The 19,540-nt window shown below is 44.7% G+C and overlaps 1 protein-coding gene across 5 annotated transcripts in view; it reads left to right on the top strand.

Annotated features, from left to right (window-relative positions):
* Positions 1-692: 692 nt before the first annotated feature.
* The window catches only part of LOC122454335 (splicing factor SWAP), a 79,307-nt gene continuing 60,459 nt past the window's right edge, over positions 693-19,540 (top strand). For 2 of the 5 annotated variants that reach the window (XM_043488773.1, XM_043488781.1), the window contains exons 1-7: positions 693-1,068; positions 3,601-3,770; positions 4,355-4,486; positions 8,571-8,656; positions 16,497-16,722; positions 17,631-17,743; positions 18,635-18,770. In XM_043488773.1, coding sequence (XP_043344708.1) covers positions 851-1,068; positions 3,601-3,770; positions 4,355-4,486; positions 8,571-8,656; positions 16,497-16,722; positions 17,631-17,743; positions 18,635-18,770 — 1,081 coding nt within the window. In that variant the 5' untranslated portion in view covers positions 693-850. Of the gene's footprint in view, positions 3,187-3,600; positions 3,771-4,354; positions 4,487-8,570; positions 8,657-16,496; positions 16,723-17,630; positions 17,744-18,634; positions 18,771-19,540 lie in introns of all 5 variants that reach the window. The other 3 variants (XM_043488757.1, XM_043488765.1, XM_043488790.1) reach the window with 3 other exon arrangements.

Below are 19,540 nucleotides of genomic sequence, written 5' to 3'. Positions count from 1 at the left end.
CCCCTGTCAATCTCCCGGGCCCCAGAATCCCCGGCCCAAAATACTCGATGCAACGACCCACGGCCCCCCTAACTCACAACACCCGATCCCACGACCCCACGGCCCCCGCCTCCCAAGCACTCAACTAACTCCACGGTCCCCGAGCCCTGAGCACCCGACCCCACGGCCCCCAAACACCCGACCCCATGGGCCCAGGACACGCACCCCCACGACCCACTCCCCCGAGTATCCGAGTCCACGGTGCCTCGGTCCCAGAGCACCCGACCCCAGAACACTCAACCCCACGACCTCACGGCCCCACGGCCCCCAAGAATCCGACCCGACGGTCCCTGGCCCCAGAGTGCACGGTCCAGGCCCGGCTGACAGAAAGACCTCTCCCAGGAACCAGCACCCGCCCCACCAAGCCGCGTACGCAGCCCACGAAGCGCCCGCCCTCCTTCCGCCCAGGGCCCGAACGCGCCCGGGTGTAGGTAACGCACGATCCGAAGCCGCGCTTTCGCCACTGCTCTGGACTGCCGCTGCAGAAAATCCACACCAAAAACGCGCTTTCCTCTGAAAACGGAAGTTCCTAACGTGGCGGCACCTCCGAATGCGAAAACCTAGAGCCAAATATTTTCTAGAGGCTCAAACGACGAGAGTGGATTAGCTAATCAGTGGAATCTGCTCGCCGGAAGTAGGGCTGCACCTCGCCGGAAGTTGCGCTCCTCCATTTTATTGCCCGCAATGGCGGCAGTGTCTAGGTTGGGGCCGGGATGCGGCGTTCTTGACTGAGCGGGTAGGCCAAGCGGAGGCTTCAGGGACATCGGCCGCGGCGCAGAAGAAAATCAGCCTGGACGCCGGGGACGCTGTCATGTACGGCGCGAGCGGAGGCCGCACCAAAACCGAGAGGAAAAGCGGCGCGAAGGAGGAGACCGGGCCCGGCGGTGCCGGCGGTGGGGGGAACCGAGTGGAGCTGCTGGTCTTCGGCTATGCCTGCAAGCTGTTCCGAGACGATGAGCGGGCCCTGGCCCAGGAACAGGGACAGCACCTCATCCCCTGGATGGGGGACCACAAGATCCTCATCGACAGGTCGGTTCCTCCCCCCACCCGCCGGTCCTCCCCTTCCCTCGCCCGCTTGATTTCGTCTGATGTTGACTTGATGGCCAGGACTGAAAGGGGTTTTTCTGGAGTCATCGGGGATCCGGGGGACACCCCTCCCCTGTCCCCACATCCCCCTGGTTTTGCGGGGGAGGGGATGGTGAAACCTGCCCTAAGGCACTGGCTGGAGCTGCGTGCCGCGTCTGTCGCCGGAGGGATCGTCTCTGCTCCCGCAGCCCCTCACGACCCCTCACTCTTGTTGCTGGGTTGCAATTGCCACTCCGGGCAGTGGAAGCTGCCCGGGCCCAGGGCCTCTCCTGACCGGCGCTCTGGGGCCCTCCGCGCTCCCACAGCTCCGTGTGGTGGGAGGGCAACCCGAAACGCCGCAAGCTGATGTCGCGATTAGAGACCTCTTGGACCCCAAGAGTTGGCTTTGAACCTCTCTTATCCCCAGCGCTCTCAGTGGAGCGCCCGTATTTTGCTGTCATGACATATGATCCACCCCCCTCCCCATTCCTCCCCTTTCCTTTGTTAATCCGATGAGTTTCACAGATTGAGGCTGAAGTTGCCAGTCAGTTGAAGGCCAGTTGACTTTTTGCAGACCCTGGCCTTGCTCTTAGAGGTATTGTTCTTAGGGCTGGTTTCACTGTCTTTTAAAACTGAAGGGTGGAGCTGAGACAGATATGTTCTTTTCAAATCAAACATTCTTATAGATAGTCACCCTGGAGCGTGTTTGGCCACTTTGGACAGAGGGGTCATGGGATTTAAATTTCTAAAGATGTTTGATTTGAAAAGGATGACTTTACATGATGTAGGTTGTTTGCTCCCCTCCCCTCCCATGTTTTCAGTCCCTCTTTCTCCTTGGGATTTTTGTGGGTTTGGTTTTTGCCAGTTTGGCAACTCTGCTTCTGGGGCCCGGACTGAAAAGTAACCGTGACCAGCCATTAAACTGTGGAATAGTCTCTCCAAGTGAACGAAGCCCATCGTTTGAGACAATTAAAACTGGATTCTGCAAAGCCCTGGAACCTGACTATAGGGATGACCTCTGAGCTGGCCTGAATGGACACATTAATGACCAAACGCCTTTTCCATCCCCGACGTTTCCACTTGGAGTTAGATCTAGACAAGAAGAACTCATGAAGGGAGGGTCACCAGCTCAGGTCTGGACCTGAGGGCCCCGGCACTCTGCTCAAGCATGCTGTACCTTTTAAACCATGGTTTCTATTGAATGATGTCGCCTGAGTTGTCAGGTGGCTTCCTTTTGAAAAGTGTTACTTGTGGCATTGTTAAAGTTTGATAAGCGAGGAAGTCTGAGCTTTTTATACAGTTTTCCATATCATTCTGTACATGATGTGAGTTAGGTCTTCCAAAACCAGTGGGGAGCAAACGCTACACATGTAGATGTGTAATATTTTAAGATAATGATCTACATTTGTAAGTTAAGGAGGTTTACAGCATAGTAAAAATAATTTTTAAATTTAATAATATGCAATAACTTGGCTACCCTGAAATATTTGGCCTTTTTTCCTGTAAATGTCTTTTTTTCCCCTATATTTTCTAATCCTCATTACAAAAGTCAGCGTTGAAAAATTAAGCAGACTTTTGTCTCTCTACATCTGTTTTTGCAACCCTAAATCTGAGTGTCTTAAGTAAAATTCACTAATTCACTCATTATCTGAGAGTTGCACTTTGACAGCATCTTCATTGAACTTTTTGTACTTAAAAGCATAGCAGAAAGTGCTTCCTTAGTCTTCATCTGGCTAACAAACCTATGGGTCCACGCAAGTGCACATGGATGTGTGTTCATGTATGTTATATCCTGGGGGCATAAAGTTTAGAAGCACATATTTTATGCTGAATCTTCTAATAGTTTTGCTCTGTTTCTAGTGAACCTCCTTAAACTGCACGTATATGTCACTGTTCCTATGTATGTGTGTCTCTCTATCACATAACCCAGCACTTATTTCCTCAGCCAAGTGGCTAGGGGGCGAGCCTAGCCAAGATTTTACCTCCAATGGACGCAAGTTTCTTTGGTGAAGATCTCTCCTGAGAGTTCGGGACTAGCAGAAAGAAGCGAGGAAATTTCGACCGTTTGGTTCTTACGGATAGGTATTTATGTATTCGGTTTGTGTGAATGTAAGCTATGATATTTGACTTTTCAGAAAAAAAAAAGTTTTTTCTTTTTTTTTTTTTTCCTTACAAATGGCATTGAATGGTTAACCAAGCCATAAAGGGTAAGAACTGCCACTGAAGTGGATACCATTTAAGCTATTAAAGGATTGTTTACCTTTAATTATAAGTTTTATCATATGTTAGAAAGGAATTTAGACTTTGTTAAGATAACTTGAGTTTAAATGTAGGTGAGATATGACTAGCCAAATTAAATATAATGAGAAGAATTTTTATGTTTGCTTTCATATTTTTATTTCTTTGTTTTGATTGGTAAGTATACATAGAAAACGTCACACACGAACCAACCCAAACGTTAATTTCTTCCCATTGACCAGCATGTTCATATTACAGATATGATGGGCGCGGTCACCTGCATGACCTTTCTGAGTATGATGCTGAGTATTCCACATGGAACAGAGATTACCAGCTCTCCGAAGAGGAGGCACGAATAGAGACCCTGTGTGATGAAGAGAGGTATTTAGCCTTGCATACGGACTTGCTTGAGGAGGAGGCAAGGCAAGGTACTGCTCAAGAAAAACTTACTTAAGCAACAAACTTTTTAAAAAATTTTTAAGTATTTAAAAGTTTACTCCCATTCATTTTTTTATACTCACTCTTTCTGATATTATCTTGACAGTACCCAGTGGATTGGAAAAACAGCAGTCTTTGCGTTCTGAGAGGACCTCAGGATAGTTTATATATAGAGCCACAGAGAATTTTCCCAGCTTTTGAGGGCAGACTGGGATTTGAAAAAACAAAAACCAAACTCTTTAACTGTTCTTCTTTAACAGTATCGTATAAATGAAAATTGATGTTCTTGTCTTTGCCATAACAATCTTTAATACAGTTCTTAATCCCCAAGTTTCTCAGCAGGAAGAAATTTTCCACAAAAGACGTGTAATCCGCTGTCTGTGGTAAACATGTACTGGCAAAAGTACATATTGATAGATGTGAAGTGTGAAATTTTAAAAAAACATTTTTGCCTCAAAAAGAGGTTGGAAAAAGTGTGTTGTATGCTTTACTGATAGCCACAACTTTAGAAATATATAAAATGTTTCTCAGTAAATTTCTGCTTCTGTTAACATAATTCTCATTTTTGTTCAAGAGGAAGAATACAAGCGGTTGAGTGAAGCACTGGCGGAGGACGGGAGCTATAATGCAGTGGGATTCACGTACGGCAGTGATTACTATGACCCATCCGAACCCACGGAGGAAGAGGAACCTTCCAAACAGAGAGGTGAGGTGAGGGGGCTGCCCGGGTGATGCTGTTGGGCAGGCACTGCATGTAACCGTAGAGTCTTCAGAGCACGATTACAGGCACTAAACAGCCACAGTGTCATCGTGGGACAGAGAGGAAACATGATTGATGTTAGGGTAAAACAAAGCTAAGAAGTAGGAAAAGAATTGTTGTTGGAAGTGGGAATGAATTCAGACTTCAGTTATCTTCCAAGGATCTGGTTGCCTTTTCCTTTCTTTCTTTTGGATTCATGGAGCAGGAAGTTACTCTAGATTCTGTGTTTCCAGACAGACAGTGTATGTGTTGAAATCCACAGTAACTCATTCTCAGAGCATTGATGGGACAGGCATTAACCACCCTCCTGCTAACCTGCTTCTTCATAGCCACTCCATGAGTGAAATGACAGGTGTCCAGTAGAAGGACACCTGTGGAGTCAGTTATTATCAAACAGAAGATAGCACAGGGTGTCCTGGTTAGTCTCGATAGGCCCTAGGACATAGACTTACCACAGTATTTTAAAGTAAGTAATATTTACCTAGAAATAAAGATTCTAAATTTATGCCTTTTTGGATTAACTCAATATTTTTTTAAGTAAACGATAGTGCTACTAAAAAAACTGGACCTGTGCAATTCAGGAATAAACTCCATATTCACTTTGATAAGCCCTGAGAGCACCTTTATTACAGCCCTGCATACTGATGAGTCATGAATTATCAATAATGATAACACACACTTGGAACATTAAGGGTGGATCACTTTATTCAGGCTATTCTGTTTAAAGAGAAGAAGAACTTCAGAAACCTATTCAAATGTTCGGAGTAATGAAGTGGAATCACATCATAGAGAGATGGAATTCTGGAGCTAGCTGAACCTGTGATATGGACTTACTTAATTGTTTTCTCCTCAAGTAACAAATCTTCCGGCAAGTATGAAGTAACTGTGGCAGTTCATATTAAAATGCCGTCTGCCCTGCACGGTAAAATGCCTATGCCCTGCAGCCCCACTAGGGTTCTCCCAGCTTCTTCACCATGGGGCATGGCAGCGAGATGTGGGGCCAGCTCATGCAGACACTCGCCTCGTCGCCCTTGCTTTCGTTCTGCTCGTTACTTTATGGGCGTAAGAGTCACTGTTGCACAGCTCTGCTCTGCAAGCTTCTCAAATCTTCCCAGATGTCATTTTAATCATATTGAGTCAAAGCTTAGTTAAAGTATTAAACACCTTCTTGCATTGACTTTTGAATCTGAGCAGACCTCAGAAGTTAGGGTGCGGTAGATGTGTTCTTGCAGGTTTGAAAAGTATACACTCATTCCTTAATCTAGAATAAGTCATTCATCTTAGGATTCCGGACAGTTCCAATTTTGTTGTTGTCTCTGAGCCTTGTACATTATGTATGCTTTAACATTTTAGATTGGGGATCAGCAAACTGTGACTGAAGACCAGTTGGCGCGTTTCTGTGAAGTTATATTGGAACGGCCATGCTCATTTGCCCCTGTTTTGTCTGTGCACTTTTGCAGTTCATTGACAAAGTGGAGTAGTTGAGACAGAGGCCACCTGGCCAAAGAGCCAGAAATATTTACTGTCTGGCTTTTTGCAGAAAGATGTCGCAGACCCCTGTTTTAGGTGTTGGGCACCTGTCTCACTGTAATCGTTGGGCTACCTGATGTCAAATATGGTTAGATTATTGAAAACACTCCACTATTCTTGCCTGGGAAATCCCATGGGCAGAGGAGCCTGATGGGCTACAGTCCACCGGGTTGCAAAAGATTTGGACACAGCTTAACAACTAAATAACAACAACATTGAATTTTAAGAACTTCAATGTGGCTTAGTTTCTCTTCCAAGTTTTAGTGTCTTTTCTCTTTAATGTAAATTTCTCCGTATTTAAAGTCTTGTTTCTGTAACCACATCCTCCAAATTTTGCTTTGTGTGCTGATTAATTTCTTTAATGGAAGTTGAGGCCCTGTAAAACTTGCAGCTCAACTTTTAATTTACACTAGTATAAATAAAATGCCATATACACAAATACCATGTAAGCATGCACACACACTCATACATACTTGGATGTGTACCTATGCATACACACACTTTTGAAATAGAATACAGTTTGGTACCCAGTACCACTAACAACCAGATTGTACTTTACTGCTGCATTATCTTGCAGTCTAAAATTTTAATTTTTGTTTGTTTTTCTGAGTCACCAACATGTCTCAATATTCCCTGATTTCCAAAAATGCCATACAGTTGACTGTTGAGCAACACAGGTGTGAACTGGGGAGGTCTGCTTATTCTCGGATTTTTTCCTTCTTTCGATAAAAAGCAGTACTGTGCTGTTGGTCAAATCCACAGAAGTGGAGCCACAGATACAGAGGACCAGCTCTGGGACTTGAGCATCCCCAGATTTTGGTGCCCCTGCAGACACTGAGGGGCGACTGCAGTGTCCTGGTGTTTGACTGCTGTAAATCCTTGTGATATTAACCAGAAGCCTTTGACGGCACATTTAGTTCTGTGTAACTTCTCTCTTCCCTGTCTGCAGCTTACTGTTTCCAGCCCAGTTCCATCTTTTATTTTCACAGGTTTTCATCATTATCACCTATCCCTTTCTTTAACAAGAAAAGATTTAAATTTACTTGAATCTGAGTTAACATTACAATAGATGGTTTTTATTTTGTGCTACTAAAACCATTTTTCTGTGAAGTATGTATAAGAACAAAGCAAATCTGTAACCAACTGTTCCAAATAGCACTTTTGCTCCGAGTTCCTTTATTTTTGAGAACAGCTTAGCACTAAGGAAAGTCTATTTGAACAAAGTTTATAGCACTTTGTCATTTTAGGGAGATATGGTGAAGTTATACTTTTATATATTCACAGCTTTGACCTCATTCCCAAAGAAATTTGGGGATTTTAAGCTGTTACTTGGCATGTTGCAAACCACTGTTTCTAATACCTATCAGTTCTGCTGTGTCATTTGGTTACTGGAGCTGAACAGAGGGGTTGCTGATTACAGGGAACTTTCATGCCATAGCAAGTCTTCAGTTCTTGGGAGAGAGCCGAGGGTACGTGAGCTTGTGGGACATTGGTGAATACGCTTACTTAATCAGTCTGTGTCTCATCAGACTGCAGCCCCCAGGTCTTTGTGTACTGTGACGCCTATATAAAGTTCCTTCTCAGCTTCACAGAGAATTAAGTTTGAAATTGTTGTCTCTTCAAGAGACTCCATTATGTACAGTGGAGATACTCGTTTTGATGAAGACTTAATGTTTATTTCACATCATCTTTTTTGAAAGAAGAAATAAGTAGATGTTGAAATTCTTTATGTTGAAATTCTAAAAACATTAGCTTTTACAAGTTTTCCAGTATGTTTTCGTACATTTCACCATATCCTTTTAAATTGTTCCTTAAATTGAGATGTATATAGGTACCTTAGAATTCAGAAAGTTAGTGTGTAGTGTCTTGTCTGGCTTCCAGTAGACAGATGTTTGTTAAGTGAACGGTTAAACAAGAAATGAAAATAGACATACATCTGATTATTTGTGAAGAGAGAGGTGGTTTGCTTGGGTGGAGAGGTCTTGGCAGTTATATGCAGGGATTTTATGGTTCAGTGCTGAAAATGGTCGTCTTGTAATTGACACCCTGTGCTGTGCCTGGCCCTCTGGGGAACCCACCCAGATAGTGGGAGGGTGGGCTTAGCAGATCAGAGGGGCTGGGAAGGAGGAGAGCTGAAAGTGTGTCGCACGCCTGCTACGTGCAGAGCCTTGGGGTGGAAACGCTCACATGCGTTGTCTCACTGCACCCGCACCATGGCCCTGGAGTCCACGCTGCCACTGTGTCTGTACCAGGAGGAAACAGACAAGAACGAGGGAGGCATGGCCCCATGCTGCACCACCCCAGCCCCTCTGGGATCTGGTGAGGTGCTTTTGCCCACAGGTAGTACAGTGAACACAGAATAGAGAGTGGAAGTGTTCCTGGGAGCTGTGACGTATGACAAGACCGCGAGGGGCCAGGTGATACTCGTGCCGCTCTCCCCTCCACTGTGGCCGTCTTCTCAGGTCGTGGTTCTGAAGTTCTATATTTTCTTTTTATACAGAAAAAAATGAAGCTGAAAATTTGGAGGAAAACGAGGAGCCTTTCATTGCCCCATTAGGACTGAACGTGCCGCCTGATGTGGAACTGGTAGGTGTCTTTGTCCTTCACGATGCTATTCACTGTTAGCACTTAGCAGGAAGTACTCATGTGAGAGCCTCACCACAGTCACAGCCGCCTCACAGTTTGTGTGATGCTTTACAATTATTTTTGAGTTAATGGAGGAAAAATCATCACACACCGCCTATTTTTCTCTGAAGAAAAAGAAACATTACAGAAGAATCACTAGACCAGAGCATCAGCTGGGGGAGCTGGCTCACTCTCAGAGACCATGTGGTTGAATCCCCAGATTTTACCAGCACAGAAAAACCTAGTCAGAATTTCTGGTGAGGAGACTGTTAGCCACGTTTAGGTGTAAAAACCCTCTTGCTCAAAGCAGCTTGGCTTCAGTAAAGTTGCTCTGTCCTATCTTTCTCTAATGTGGTTTTTGTGGGCACTTAAGATAAGTGTCTTCACCTTGACATTCCCTTGGCACACTTCCGCCTGGTTTTCCTCTCTAGTATGTCAAGAACCTGTGGTATCTCCAGGCAGCCCCTGCACTCAGGAGGAACACCGGGGTGGCATCCTCTCCACCTTAGTGCTCTGCAGCTGGTTACTGGCGGAGTTGGATTAATCTCACCTCACCTGGCTATTTCAGCTACATTTGGTTAAGGTTACATTGTAACAGGCCTCATCAAGGGTTTTCCACCTATTACCTCATTTAATGCTAGTGATCCTGTGAAGTAGCTTCCTGTTACTATCTCTCTTTCACAGATGAAGAGAAGTGAAGAAGTTGGGTCACACACAGCAGGCAGGAACTGTGGCTCATAGTCTTTTAATTGTCGGGCCATAATAAGTTGCTATGATTTGTAGGATCCTTACATGTTTATTAGGGATGTTTAAAACATTTTTGTTGCATGTACATACCCAGAAAAGGGCTATTTGTGCTCACTGTAAAGTTTTTTCTTTGGTGTCTTCCTGCCTTGGATGTGGGTATTCCAGGTCCTTCTGTGTGTCCTGCTACAGCATCACTGAATAAACAGTGGGCACTGAAAACTCACAGGAGCTTTTGCATTCTCCTCACGTGTGCATGACACCTCCCATATTTAGTGCAGCAGGGATTTGATGGTTCTTCCCCTTTAGTTTTGGTAATATAGAGTTTTATCATTTTTCTGTTGACCAGTCATGATACAATGGTATTAAGTGAGTAATAGTTACATAATCACAATAGAGGAAGATGTTTTATCAGTTTTCATAATCAATGACCAGACAAAAAGTAAAAGATGATTACAATTGCAAGCCATAATGGGAACATGATTAACTTCACAGTATAAAAAAATTACATGCAGTTTGGGGGGTCAAGCAGAGTGATGTGATACATATGTATGGAAGTGCATACAAGCACATGTTTTCATCTGCCGTAATCTCTATCTTTTGGTTGGTGCATTTAATCCATTTACATTTAAGGTAATTATAGATATGTATGATCCTGTTACCATAGTCTTAATTATTTGGTGTTTATCTTCTGTAAGTCTTTTGCTTCTCTTGTGTTTCCTGCCTAAAGAAGTTCCTTTAGTATTTGTTGTAAAGCTGGTTTGGTGTTGCTGAATTCTCTTAACTTTTGCTTGTCTGGAAAGCTTTTGATTTTTGGATCAAATCTATATGAGAGTCTTGCTGGGTAGGGAAATCTTGGTTGTAGGTTCTTCCTTTTCATCGCTTTAAATATATCTTGCTACTCCCTTCTGGCTTGTAGAGTTTCTGTTGAGAAATCAGCTGATAAACCTGATGGGAGTTTCCTTGTATGTTATTTGTTGTTTCTCCCTTGCTGCTTTTACTATTTTATCTTTTTCTTTAATTTTTGTCAGTTTGATTACTGTGTGTCTCAGTGTGTTCCTCCTTGGATATATCCTGTCTGGGACACTCTGCTTCCTGGACTTGGTTGATTGTTTCTTTTCCCTTGTTAGGGAAGTTTTCAGCTATTTTCTCTTCAAATATTTTCTCAGGTCTTTACTCTCTCTCCTCCTTCTGGGACCCCTATAATGCAAATGTTGGTGCGTTTAATATGTCCCAGAGGTCTCTTAGGCTGTCTTCTTTCTTTTTTTTTTTTTTCATTCTTTTTTTGTGTATTCTGTTCTGAGGCAGTGATTTCCACCATTCTGTCCTCCAGGTCATTTATCTGTTCTTCTGCCTCAGTTACCTCAGTTATTCTGCTGTTGATTCCTTCTAATGTATTATTCATCTCTGTTAGTTTGTTCTTTAGTTCTTATAGGTCTTTGGTAAACATTTCTTGCATCTTCTCCATTGTTTTCCAAAGATCCTGGATCATCTTCACTACCATTATTCTGAATTCTTTTTCTGGCAGGTTCCTTCTTCACTTCATGTGGTTGTTTTTCTGGGGTTTTATGATGTCCCTTCATCTGGGACATAACTTTCTGCCTTTTCATTTTGATTAACTTTCTGTCATACGGTTTTTGTTTTAGTCGCTTTGGGACTGTGCCTCTTGCTTATTCTGTCTGCCCTCTGATGGAGGAGGCTAAGAGGCTTGTGTAAGCTTCCTGATGGGAGGGACTGGCATGGGAAAAACTGGGTCTTGGTCTGGTGGCCAGGGCCTTGCTTGTAAAGCTTTAATCCAATTATCTGCTGATGGGTGGTGTTGCACTCCCTCCCTGCTAGTTGTCTGGCCTGAGGCAACTCAGCCCTGGGGTCTGCTAGCTCCATGGTGGGGTTAATGGTGACCTCCAAGAGGGCCTACTCCCACGGGGACCCTCCCGACCTGATGCTGCCAGTGCCCCGGGCCCCGCAGTGAGCCCCTGCCAACCCACACCTTCACAAAAGGCCCCCCAACACGGTTCAGTCTCCTGTGGGGTCACTGCTCCTTTCCTCTGGGTCTTGGTGTGCACAAGATTTTTGTGCCCTCCAAGATTGAAGTCTCTGTTCCCCCCAGTCCTGTGGAAGTCCTATAATCAAATCCCACTGGCCTTCAAGGTCAGATTCCCTAGGGATTCCCAGTCCTTTTGTCGGATCCCCAGCCTGGGAAGCCTGACGTGGGGTTCAGAACCTTTACAACAGTGGGAGACCTTCTTTGGTATTATTATTCTCCAGTTTGCGAGTCACCCACTCAGTGGGTGTAGGATTTTATTTTATCATGATTGTGCCTCTCCTACAGTCTTGCTGCAGCTTCTTCTTTGTCTTTAGATGTGGGGTATCTTTTGGGGGGGTACCAGTGTCCTCCTGTCAATGGTTATTTAACAGCTAGTTGTGATTTTGGTGCTTTCGCAGGAGATGAGCACATGTCCTTCTGCTTCACCGTCTTGAACTGGAAGTCTGCTCTCTTCTGATGTTTTTATAAAATGGTCTCTTGAGTAGGAAATTGCTCTGTGTAGAAACCACTTGTGAGTGCTCACTGGGTTTCCAGTGGACAGCTTGCTTTTCCTTTATGGTGACGTCAGTAGTGGATTTTTCATAATTACTGTGAATTGGAGCAGTGATCCGCTGTGAACGTTATACACTGTCGTGTCCACGTTAGTGGAGTAGCTCCAGTAGGCAGATGTCTGTGTCATAGATTCCTTCTCGGTCACTAAATGTTGAAACTGCTGGTATGTGTTTATGTGGACACTTGCTGCCTGAGTGGGCAGGGGCTTCTCTAGCTCCTGGCTATTGGGGCTGGGGATGGTAAAGAGAGCAGGTGCTTTAGGGGTTCTTCGTTTCTAAGTTGAGTTTTTGGTTTAAGAACCCAGTGGCTGCAGGGGCTCTGGGGGTTTCGTGTGAAGGGTTGGGAGCAGTTAAGAGATCGCGGCACCCTGGAGACGTGCGCTGGTGCAGGCTCGAGGCCGGCCACTTGTTTCAGGTCTCAGGTGGCCTCACAGCTGTATTTTAGCTTTTTATACCGACTCTGTGGCTATTTGTATGTTCCTTGGGAAATGAGGACCTAGTTTTTGCCAGAATATGTATCTCAGTGCTTGTCCTGACAGTGTTTTCAATTACCTGCTCCTTTCCCAGGCTTTGTCACCTCCCAAGTTCTGCACACGCCCAGGCCCGTTTGTGATTGTGTTGTCTTACACTGCAGGGAAGGTAGAGAGCATGTCTCAACCTGGTCTCTCACCCACCTGAGATGCCACGGGCCTTCTGGGCCTGTCCTGTACCTTCTTGCATTTCCCTCAAGCCGTGGGGACCAGAAGGGCTGCTGCTCAGCACGCCCATTTGAGTGTATTTCCATGGGAAATGCGCTTTGTTGTTCAGTCACTCAGTCACATCTGACTCTTTGCGACCCCGTGGACTACAGCATGCCAGGCTTCCTTGTCCTTCACAGTCTCCCAGAGTTTGCTCAAACTCAAGTCGTTGAGTCAGTGATGCCATCCAACCATCTCACCTTCTGTCATCCTCTTCTCCTCTTGCCTTCAGTCTTTCCCAGCATCAGGGTCTTTTCCAATGAGTCGGCTCTTTGCATCAAGTGGCCAAAGTATTGGAGCTTCAGCTTCAGTATCAGTCCTTCCAATGAAATGTGCTTGTTTAACTTACTTTATGGGCAGAGGGAAAAGGGGGAAGGATTCAGTGCACAGTTCCCATCATGGGCTGGGTTTCTGTCCAGTAGGTTAATAGCAACAGCAGATAAGGAGTGTTCTTTGAGCAGGTGCTGTGAGTCAGGCACTGTGCTTGCTCGGCTCCTCAGTCCCCCTGACACCAGTATTTCAAGAGTAGCCGCCCCAGGTCAGCCTGTAGGTCAGGCCTGCACTTGCAGCCCAGAGCCATTGCAGAACTTGGGGTCACGTGGTTACGCTTCGTTGAAGGTTGCTCTGATTAGAGTGTTAATTCTCACCATGTGTTCAGCTGGTGTGTTGCCATGGGATGGGGGTGCAGAAAAAAATTATTTACCCATGTCCCTGGGGAGTTCGTGTGTTTTTCTCAGGAGACTGTGAGGACTGTTCATATATGATGAGCGCTGACTAACCCCTGGTCCAGTATGTGTTGTGCATGTTTGTTCTTCTGGTACTTTGTCTCTTAACCGTTTGTCCCTCTTTCCATGCAGAATTTAAATGTATTTGTAAAAACACATACGTCACCATGTTCCTTTCTGGCTTCAGGATTTTGAATCTGGTTTTAGTAGACTAAACTTGACAACCCTGTAGTCCCTGCTTTTACATCCATGGTTTTGTTTTTACAATGTAGTTCATGACTCAATCAATTCATTTGGGGCTGTGATCACAGAGGGCTTTCCTGATATCTCAGTTGGTAAAGAATCCACCTGCAATGCAGGAGACCCCAGTTCAATTCCGGGGTCAGGAAGATCTGCTGGAGAAGGGATAGGCTACCCACTCTAGTATTCTTGGGCTTCCCTTGTGGCTCAGCTGGTAAAGAATTTGCCTACAATGCGGGAGAGGTGGGTTTGATCCCTGGGTTGGGGAGATCCCCTGGAGAAGGAAACGGCTACCCACTCCAGTATTCCGGCCTGGAGAATTTGATTATAGGACTTCCACAGGACTGGGGGGAACAGAGACTTCAGTCTTGGAGGGCACAAAATCTTGTGCACACCAAGACCCAGAGGAAAGGAGCAGTGACCCCACAGGAGACTGAACCAAAACTATCTGCTAGTGTTGGGGGGCCTCCTGTGAAGGTGTGGGTTGGCAGGGGCTCACTGCGGGGCCCGGGGCACTGGCAGCATCAGGTCGGGAGGGTCCCCGTGGGAGTAGGCCCTCTTAGAGGTCACCATTAACCCCACCATGGAGCTAGCAGACCCCAGGGCTGAGTTGCCTCAGGCCAGACAACTAGCAGGGAGGGAGTGCAACCCCACCCATCAGCAGATAATTGGTTAAAGCTTTACAAGCAAGGCCCTGGCCACCAGACCAAGACCCAGTTTTTCCCATGCCAGTCCCTCCCATCAGGAAGCTTACACAAGCCTCTTAGCCTCCTCCATCAGAGGGCAGACAGAATAAGCAAGAGGCACAGTCCCAAAGCGACTAAAACAAAAACCGTATGACAGAAAGTTCATCAAAATGAAAAAGCAGAAAGTTATGTCCCAGATGAAGGGACATCATAAAACCCCAGAAAAACAACTAAATGAAGTGGAGAGGGACTGTATAGTGTCTTACATACATTTGCTTCAGTCACAGATCCTGAAAGGATGTTCAGGGATGTTCCTAAATGCTTTGTTTCTCTATACTCATCTTCACTTTGTGAAATTACCCGTCTGTTTTTCTGTAACCACCTTAGCCATAATACTGCCCAACAGGTTGGTGGGTCATGAGAGAACATCTCTACTTGTGGGGGCAGATGGGGTTATATTTTCCCGTAAGGATCATTATTCTGAAGTAGTCATAAATAATTATCATATATACACTGACTCCAAAATTAATCTTCCTGGTGAGCCAAAGCCACTGAAAACATGCATCAGCGTCCAGACTTAAGTGCCCAGTGGGCCTTTAACATGGCCTCTGGTTTATTTTAGGATCAGTAAATAGCTTTAATTATAGACATTTATGCTGTTCAAGAGTGAAGGACGTCATTAGTTCAGGAGTCACATTTGAGAATTAAGTCATTGGTATTTTGTGAAGGATTCAGGCCTGAAATAACAATAAGCATGTTGACTGTGTGTTGTTAATGAGAGGTCATTTCCTACTTTATTTGCATGTAGTTTTCTAGTATTAATCTTTTCATTGATATTAATAAAAGTATTTCAGATGTGGCTTCCAGCTTCTGGTCTGAGGGGCTTCATGTGTGGGTAGGAATTGCTCAGCTTGGGATGTGGTAGAGGTAACTTAGCAGCAGGTGCAGGAAAGAGGTGGGGTCTGATTCCTAGTAGTAAACTCACTCTAAGGCAACAAGATGATTCACCCAGTAAACGTGGGTAAAACCCTCCCTGTTCTGGCCAGACCACACCTTGCTGTTCAGTTGCTAAGTCGTGTCCAACTCTTTGCAACCCCATGAACTGCAGCACTCCAGCCTTCCGTGTCCTTCTCTATCTCCCTGAGTTTGCCCAAACTCATGTCCATTGAGTCAGTGATGCCATCCAACCACCTCATCCTCTGTCGTCCTCTTCTCCTGCCTTCAATCTTTGCCAGCATCAGGGTCTTTTCCAGTGAGTTGACTCTTCCCAGTATGTGGCCAGAGTATTGGAGCTTCAGCTTTAGTCCTTCCAGTGAATATTCAGGGTTAATTTCCTTTAGGATTGATTAGTTTTATCTCCTTGCTGTTCAAAGGACTCTCAAGAATCTTCTCTAGTACCACAGTTCGAAGGCATCAATTCTTTGGTGCTCAGCCTTCTTGATGGTCCAGCTCTCACATCTGTACGTGACTGCTGGAAAAACTGTAGCTTTGACTATATAAACCTTTGTTGGCAAAGCGATGTCTCTTTTTTAATACGCTGTCTAGGTTTGTCATAGCTTTTCATCCAAGGAGCAGGTGTCTTATAATTTTGTGGCTGCAGTCACCATCTGCAGTGATTCTAGAGCCCAAAAGAGAAGTGATTCTTAGATCCTTGAAAAGCTTGTTGAAACATGCACCCTCTCCTAGAAATATGCATGTGTATGTGCCGAATTTACTTACAACTTCCCAGAAGATTCATAACCTCTGAAGCCTGTCATGGAACCATGGTTAAGGGCGCCCAATATATGGAAACATGTTGATTTTTTTAACAAAAATCTTCCTCCCGTCAGTTCAGTACAAAGCTAGAATGTCCTGCCTCAGCCTGGGAGTTTTCTCCTCACAAAATTCAGAAACTGGGTGTCATGGGACAGGGGCCAGTGTCACAGTCTGTTCAAACTGGGCTCTTCCCATTGAAATGTCTGTAATTTCTTACAGTTGGCAATAAAAACCAGGGTCATTTCTATGTTTTGAGTCACGTAGTGAGTGGACAGGAGAACAGACTGGTGACATGAATGTGTGTGTTTTCTCATAGCCACCAACAGCCAAAATGCACGCCATCATTGAGCGCACGGCCAACTTTGTGTGCAAACAAGGTGCACAGTTCGAGATAATGCTGAAAGCCAAGCAGGCCCGAAACTCTCAATTTGACTTTCTACGCTTCGATCACTACCTCAACCCCTACTACAAATTCATCCAGAAAGCGATGAAAGAAGGACGGTATACGGTACTGGCAGAAAACAAAAGTGAAGAGAAAAAGAGTATGTGACACTGTTTCTCTCCTGCATTGGTTGGGGTTGGATGGGGCAGGGGTAAGGGAGGACCCTGGAGAAGTGTAGGGAGGGTCATCCTCATAGATATAAGCTTGAAGTCTGCACTGCAGAACTTCCAGAACATTTATGAAGTCCTGCTGCCAATGCCCAAGGATTAAACCTGCTGGTGCTCTGTAGTCTAGTGTGACACTCTTCCTGATAAGTCTGAAAATATATTAGATTCTTAATTAATATTTTTATAGATTGGTGATGTAGAATTAAATATTGATGCCATCAGAGCATAACCATGTTGGTTAGAAATAATTCCTTCCTTTGGGCTGTTGAACGTGTCACAGAGAAAGCAGCAGGTTCATGCTTCATGGATGGTTCTAGGGTACACACCCGGTTAGGGCCTAAAGTTGAGTGTCTAAATTTGGAATTCTTATGACAAAGACCAATTAAGTATTTCGAATAACATCCTGAGACAGCTGTATATCTGTCTGCCGTTGAATTTTTCTTTCAGCTGAAACATGATTTTCAAAATCATTTGTGTCAGTATTACTACAGACCTTACCTTCTCCATGTTGGTCTCCTGTAGATTTCTAAAATACCTGTTGCTGTTATTTTACCTTCATAAATCAGTGAGATTTTTGCCTCTTTTGTAAAAAAAAAAATGTGAATACTCAGTGGCCCCCGACCAGTAAATGCCAGAGGGGAGATGCCACTGGGCCATGCCTTTCTCACAGCCTGCCTTGCTGTTGAGTGAGTTGGGGGCAGCGAGATGAGGAGTGTTTCCCAGAGGGATTGTTTGGGCAGATAACCGAGGAATGGCAGCATGTAGTTCCGCCTCTGTCTGTTCCTACGCTCTCACACAGTATATTTGTACCTTAAAGTCTTGAAATGTGCTTTGCTTTCAGAGTCGGGCGTCAGCTCTGACAATGAAGATGACGACGACGAGGAGGACGGCAGTTACCTGCACCCGTCCCTCTTCGCCTCAAAGAAGTGCAACCGCCTGGAGGAGCTCATGAAGGTGCTGGTCTCCTTACAGAACACAACTGCTAATTTAACCTTGGGAAGTTGTTAAGCAAGCATGTTTTTGTGTATTAGCTCTATTTCGTTTTATGATCGTTGAGGTATATTTCGCCATTTTGTTTGACTTGGCAGCAAAGGATTTGGCCCCTTTATTTCTCATGTGTCCTGTTTTATATAATCCCAAGCAGATTATTTTCATTTTATTATATTTTGTATATTTTTTACTATTTGGGATATTTAGAATAAGTAAAATGTTGATTGAGACTTAGAAAATGGGTTTTTCATACAGATTTTATTATGAGAGGATTTCATAGGTTCACAGAGTATGTGCTGCTTGAAACCATCTATCACAGGAAACATAATGTATTACCTAAAAACCTAAATTTTTTTTTCATCCTTATCATTAGGAGTTAATCCACACCCTTCATGCTGCCATTTGTGATGTGAGAAAACGGGTCCCTCAGACCTAAGCTTATCTTTTCAGTAGTCATGCAGTGCAGCTGATCGATTGGACTTTAAAAGCTGTTGGTGATTAAAAATGAGAAACTGCTTTGAGGAGGGACACAGTTTGAGATTTTGAGTGAATTTGGAGGCTGACACTTCTCTCAGCAGCAGTCTAGTCCTGATCTCCCATCCTTACTTTCCCTCATGTCATTAGGAAGAGTGAAGTGATTCGTTTATTCGGTTCCTCTGGATCTGACCAGCTAGAGCACTCAGCCACAATTACTCAGGACCTCCTTGTGTGCAGGCTTATTTACGTGCATGTGCTGAGGTTTTTCTGAAGCATAGATACTATTCTAAAGTTGAGATGAACCTTCTTGCCACAGAAGGGTTCTGCATGACTTGGAATGCAGGAAACGGTGTGACCTGGCGTCTTCTCTCTCTGCAGCCTTTGAAGGTGGTGGACCCTGATCACCCCCTTGCAGCGCTGGTCCGTAAAGCCCAGGCCGACAGTCCTGCCCCCACCCCACCCACTGCAGATGGTGCAGCCGTGCAGCCCTCCCAGGTGGAATACACCACTGACTGTGAGTATTTTGTTGTGCACTTCCCGGCAGGGTGTCAAAAAAATATGAAAGCTGGCGGGCAGGTCTGGTAGAGGTGCCATGAGGAACCTTTATGTTGAACATCCTTAGCCCGTGGCCTCATCCTCTTGCTTGTTGCTTCATATTAGCAAGATGGCTGCCCTATCACCAGCATCAGCCCTGCATTCCAGCACAGATAAAGAGGAAGGGCAAAAGCAGAAAACAGTGTTATGGTCTTCTCATCCTACAGCATAGGCTGGGCAACGGACTTTCATTTGGACACATTGCTGCCCTAAACAAAATCAATTCTGTTAAGAAGAGCAGGGAGACAGACATTGGTGTAGTGTTGTCTGCCATGGTCACTTTGCTGAAAGAGACACAGGGCTTAAAACAATATCTAATATGCACCTTGGAGTTGTTTTCAGTTCCTACTTATTCTCTCTGATTGCTACTCTTCTTAATCTTAAGATTACTAATAGAATGCAAATCTTGTGACGTTTTATTCAAGAAATTATTTGAAAGTATTTAAAGTATTTAACCTTGGTCTTACTACCAGGTCTTTTTAAAATTATTTTATTCAGAGGTTAAATATTGAATGAGAGAAGAACCTTTAGCAAAGCCACAGGAATTCTTGTTCAGCCTACATCTCGTATCTGATACAATGAATCCATCTATAAAGCTTGTCACTCTCAGCGATTAGAGGGTCAGCCTGAGGTTAATTCCATTTTAAAATGTATAAAGTGCTTGTTTTGGGGGAATGAAGCTTTTGTTAA

Source organism: Cervus canadensis, chromosome 1, assembly GCF_019320065.1.
Source record: "Cervus canadensis isolate Bull #8, Minnesota chromosome 1, ASM1932006v1, whole genome shotgun sequence".
NCBI lineage: Eukaryota > Metazoa > Chordata > Mammalia > Artiodactyla > Cervidae > Cervus > Cervus canadensis.
The sequence above is the reverse complement of the archived record's forward strand: the minus strand, read 5'-3'. Positions and strand labels throughout refer to the sequence as shown.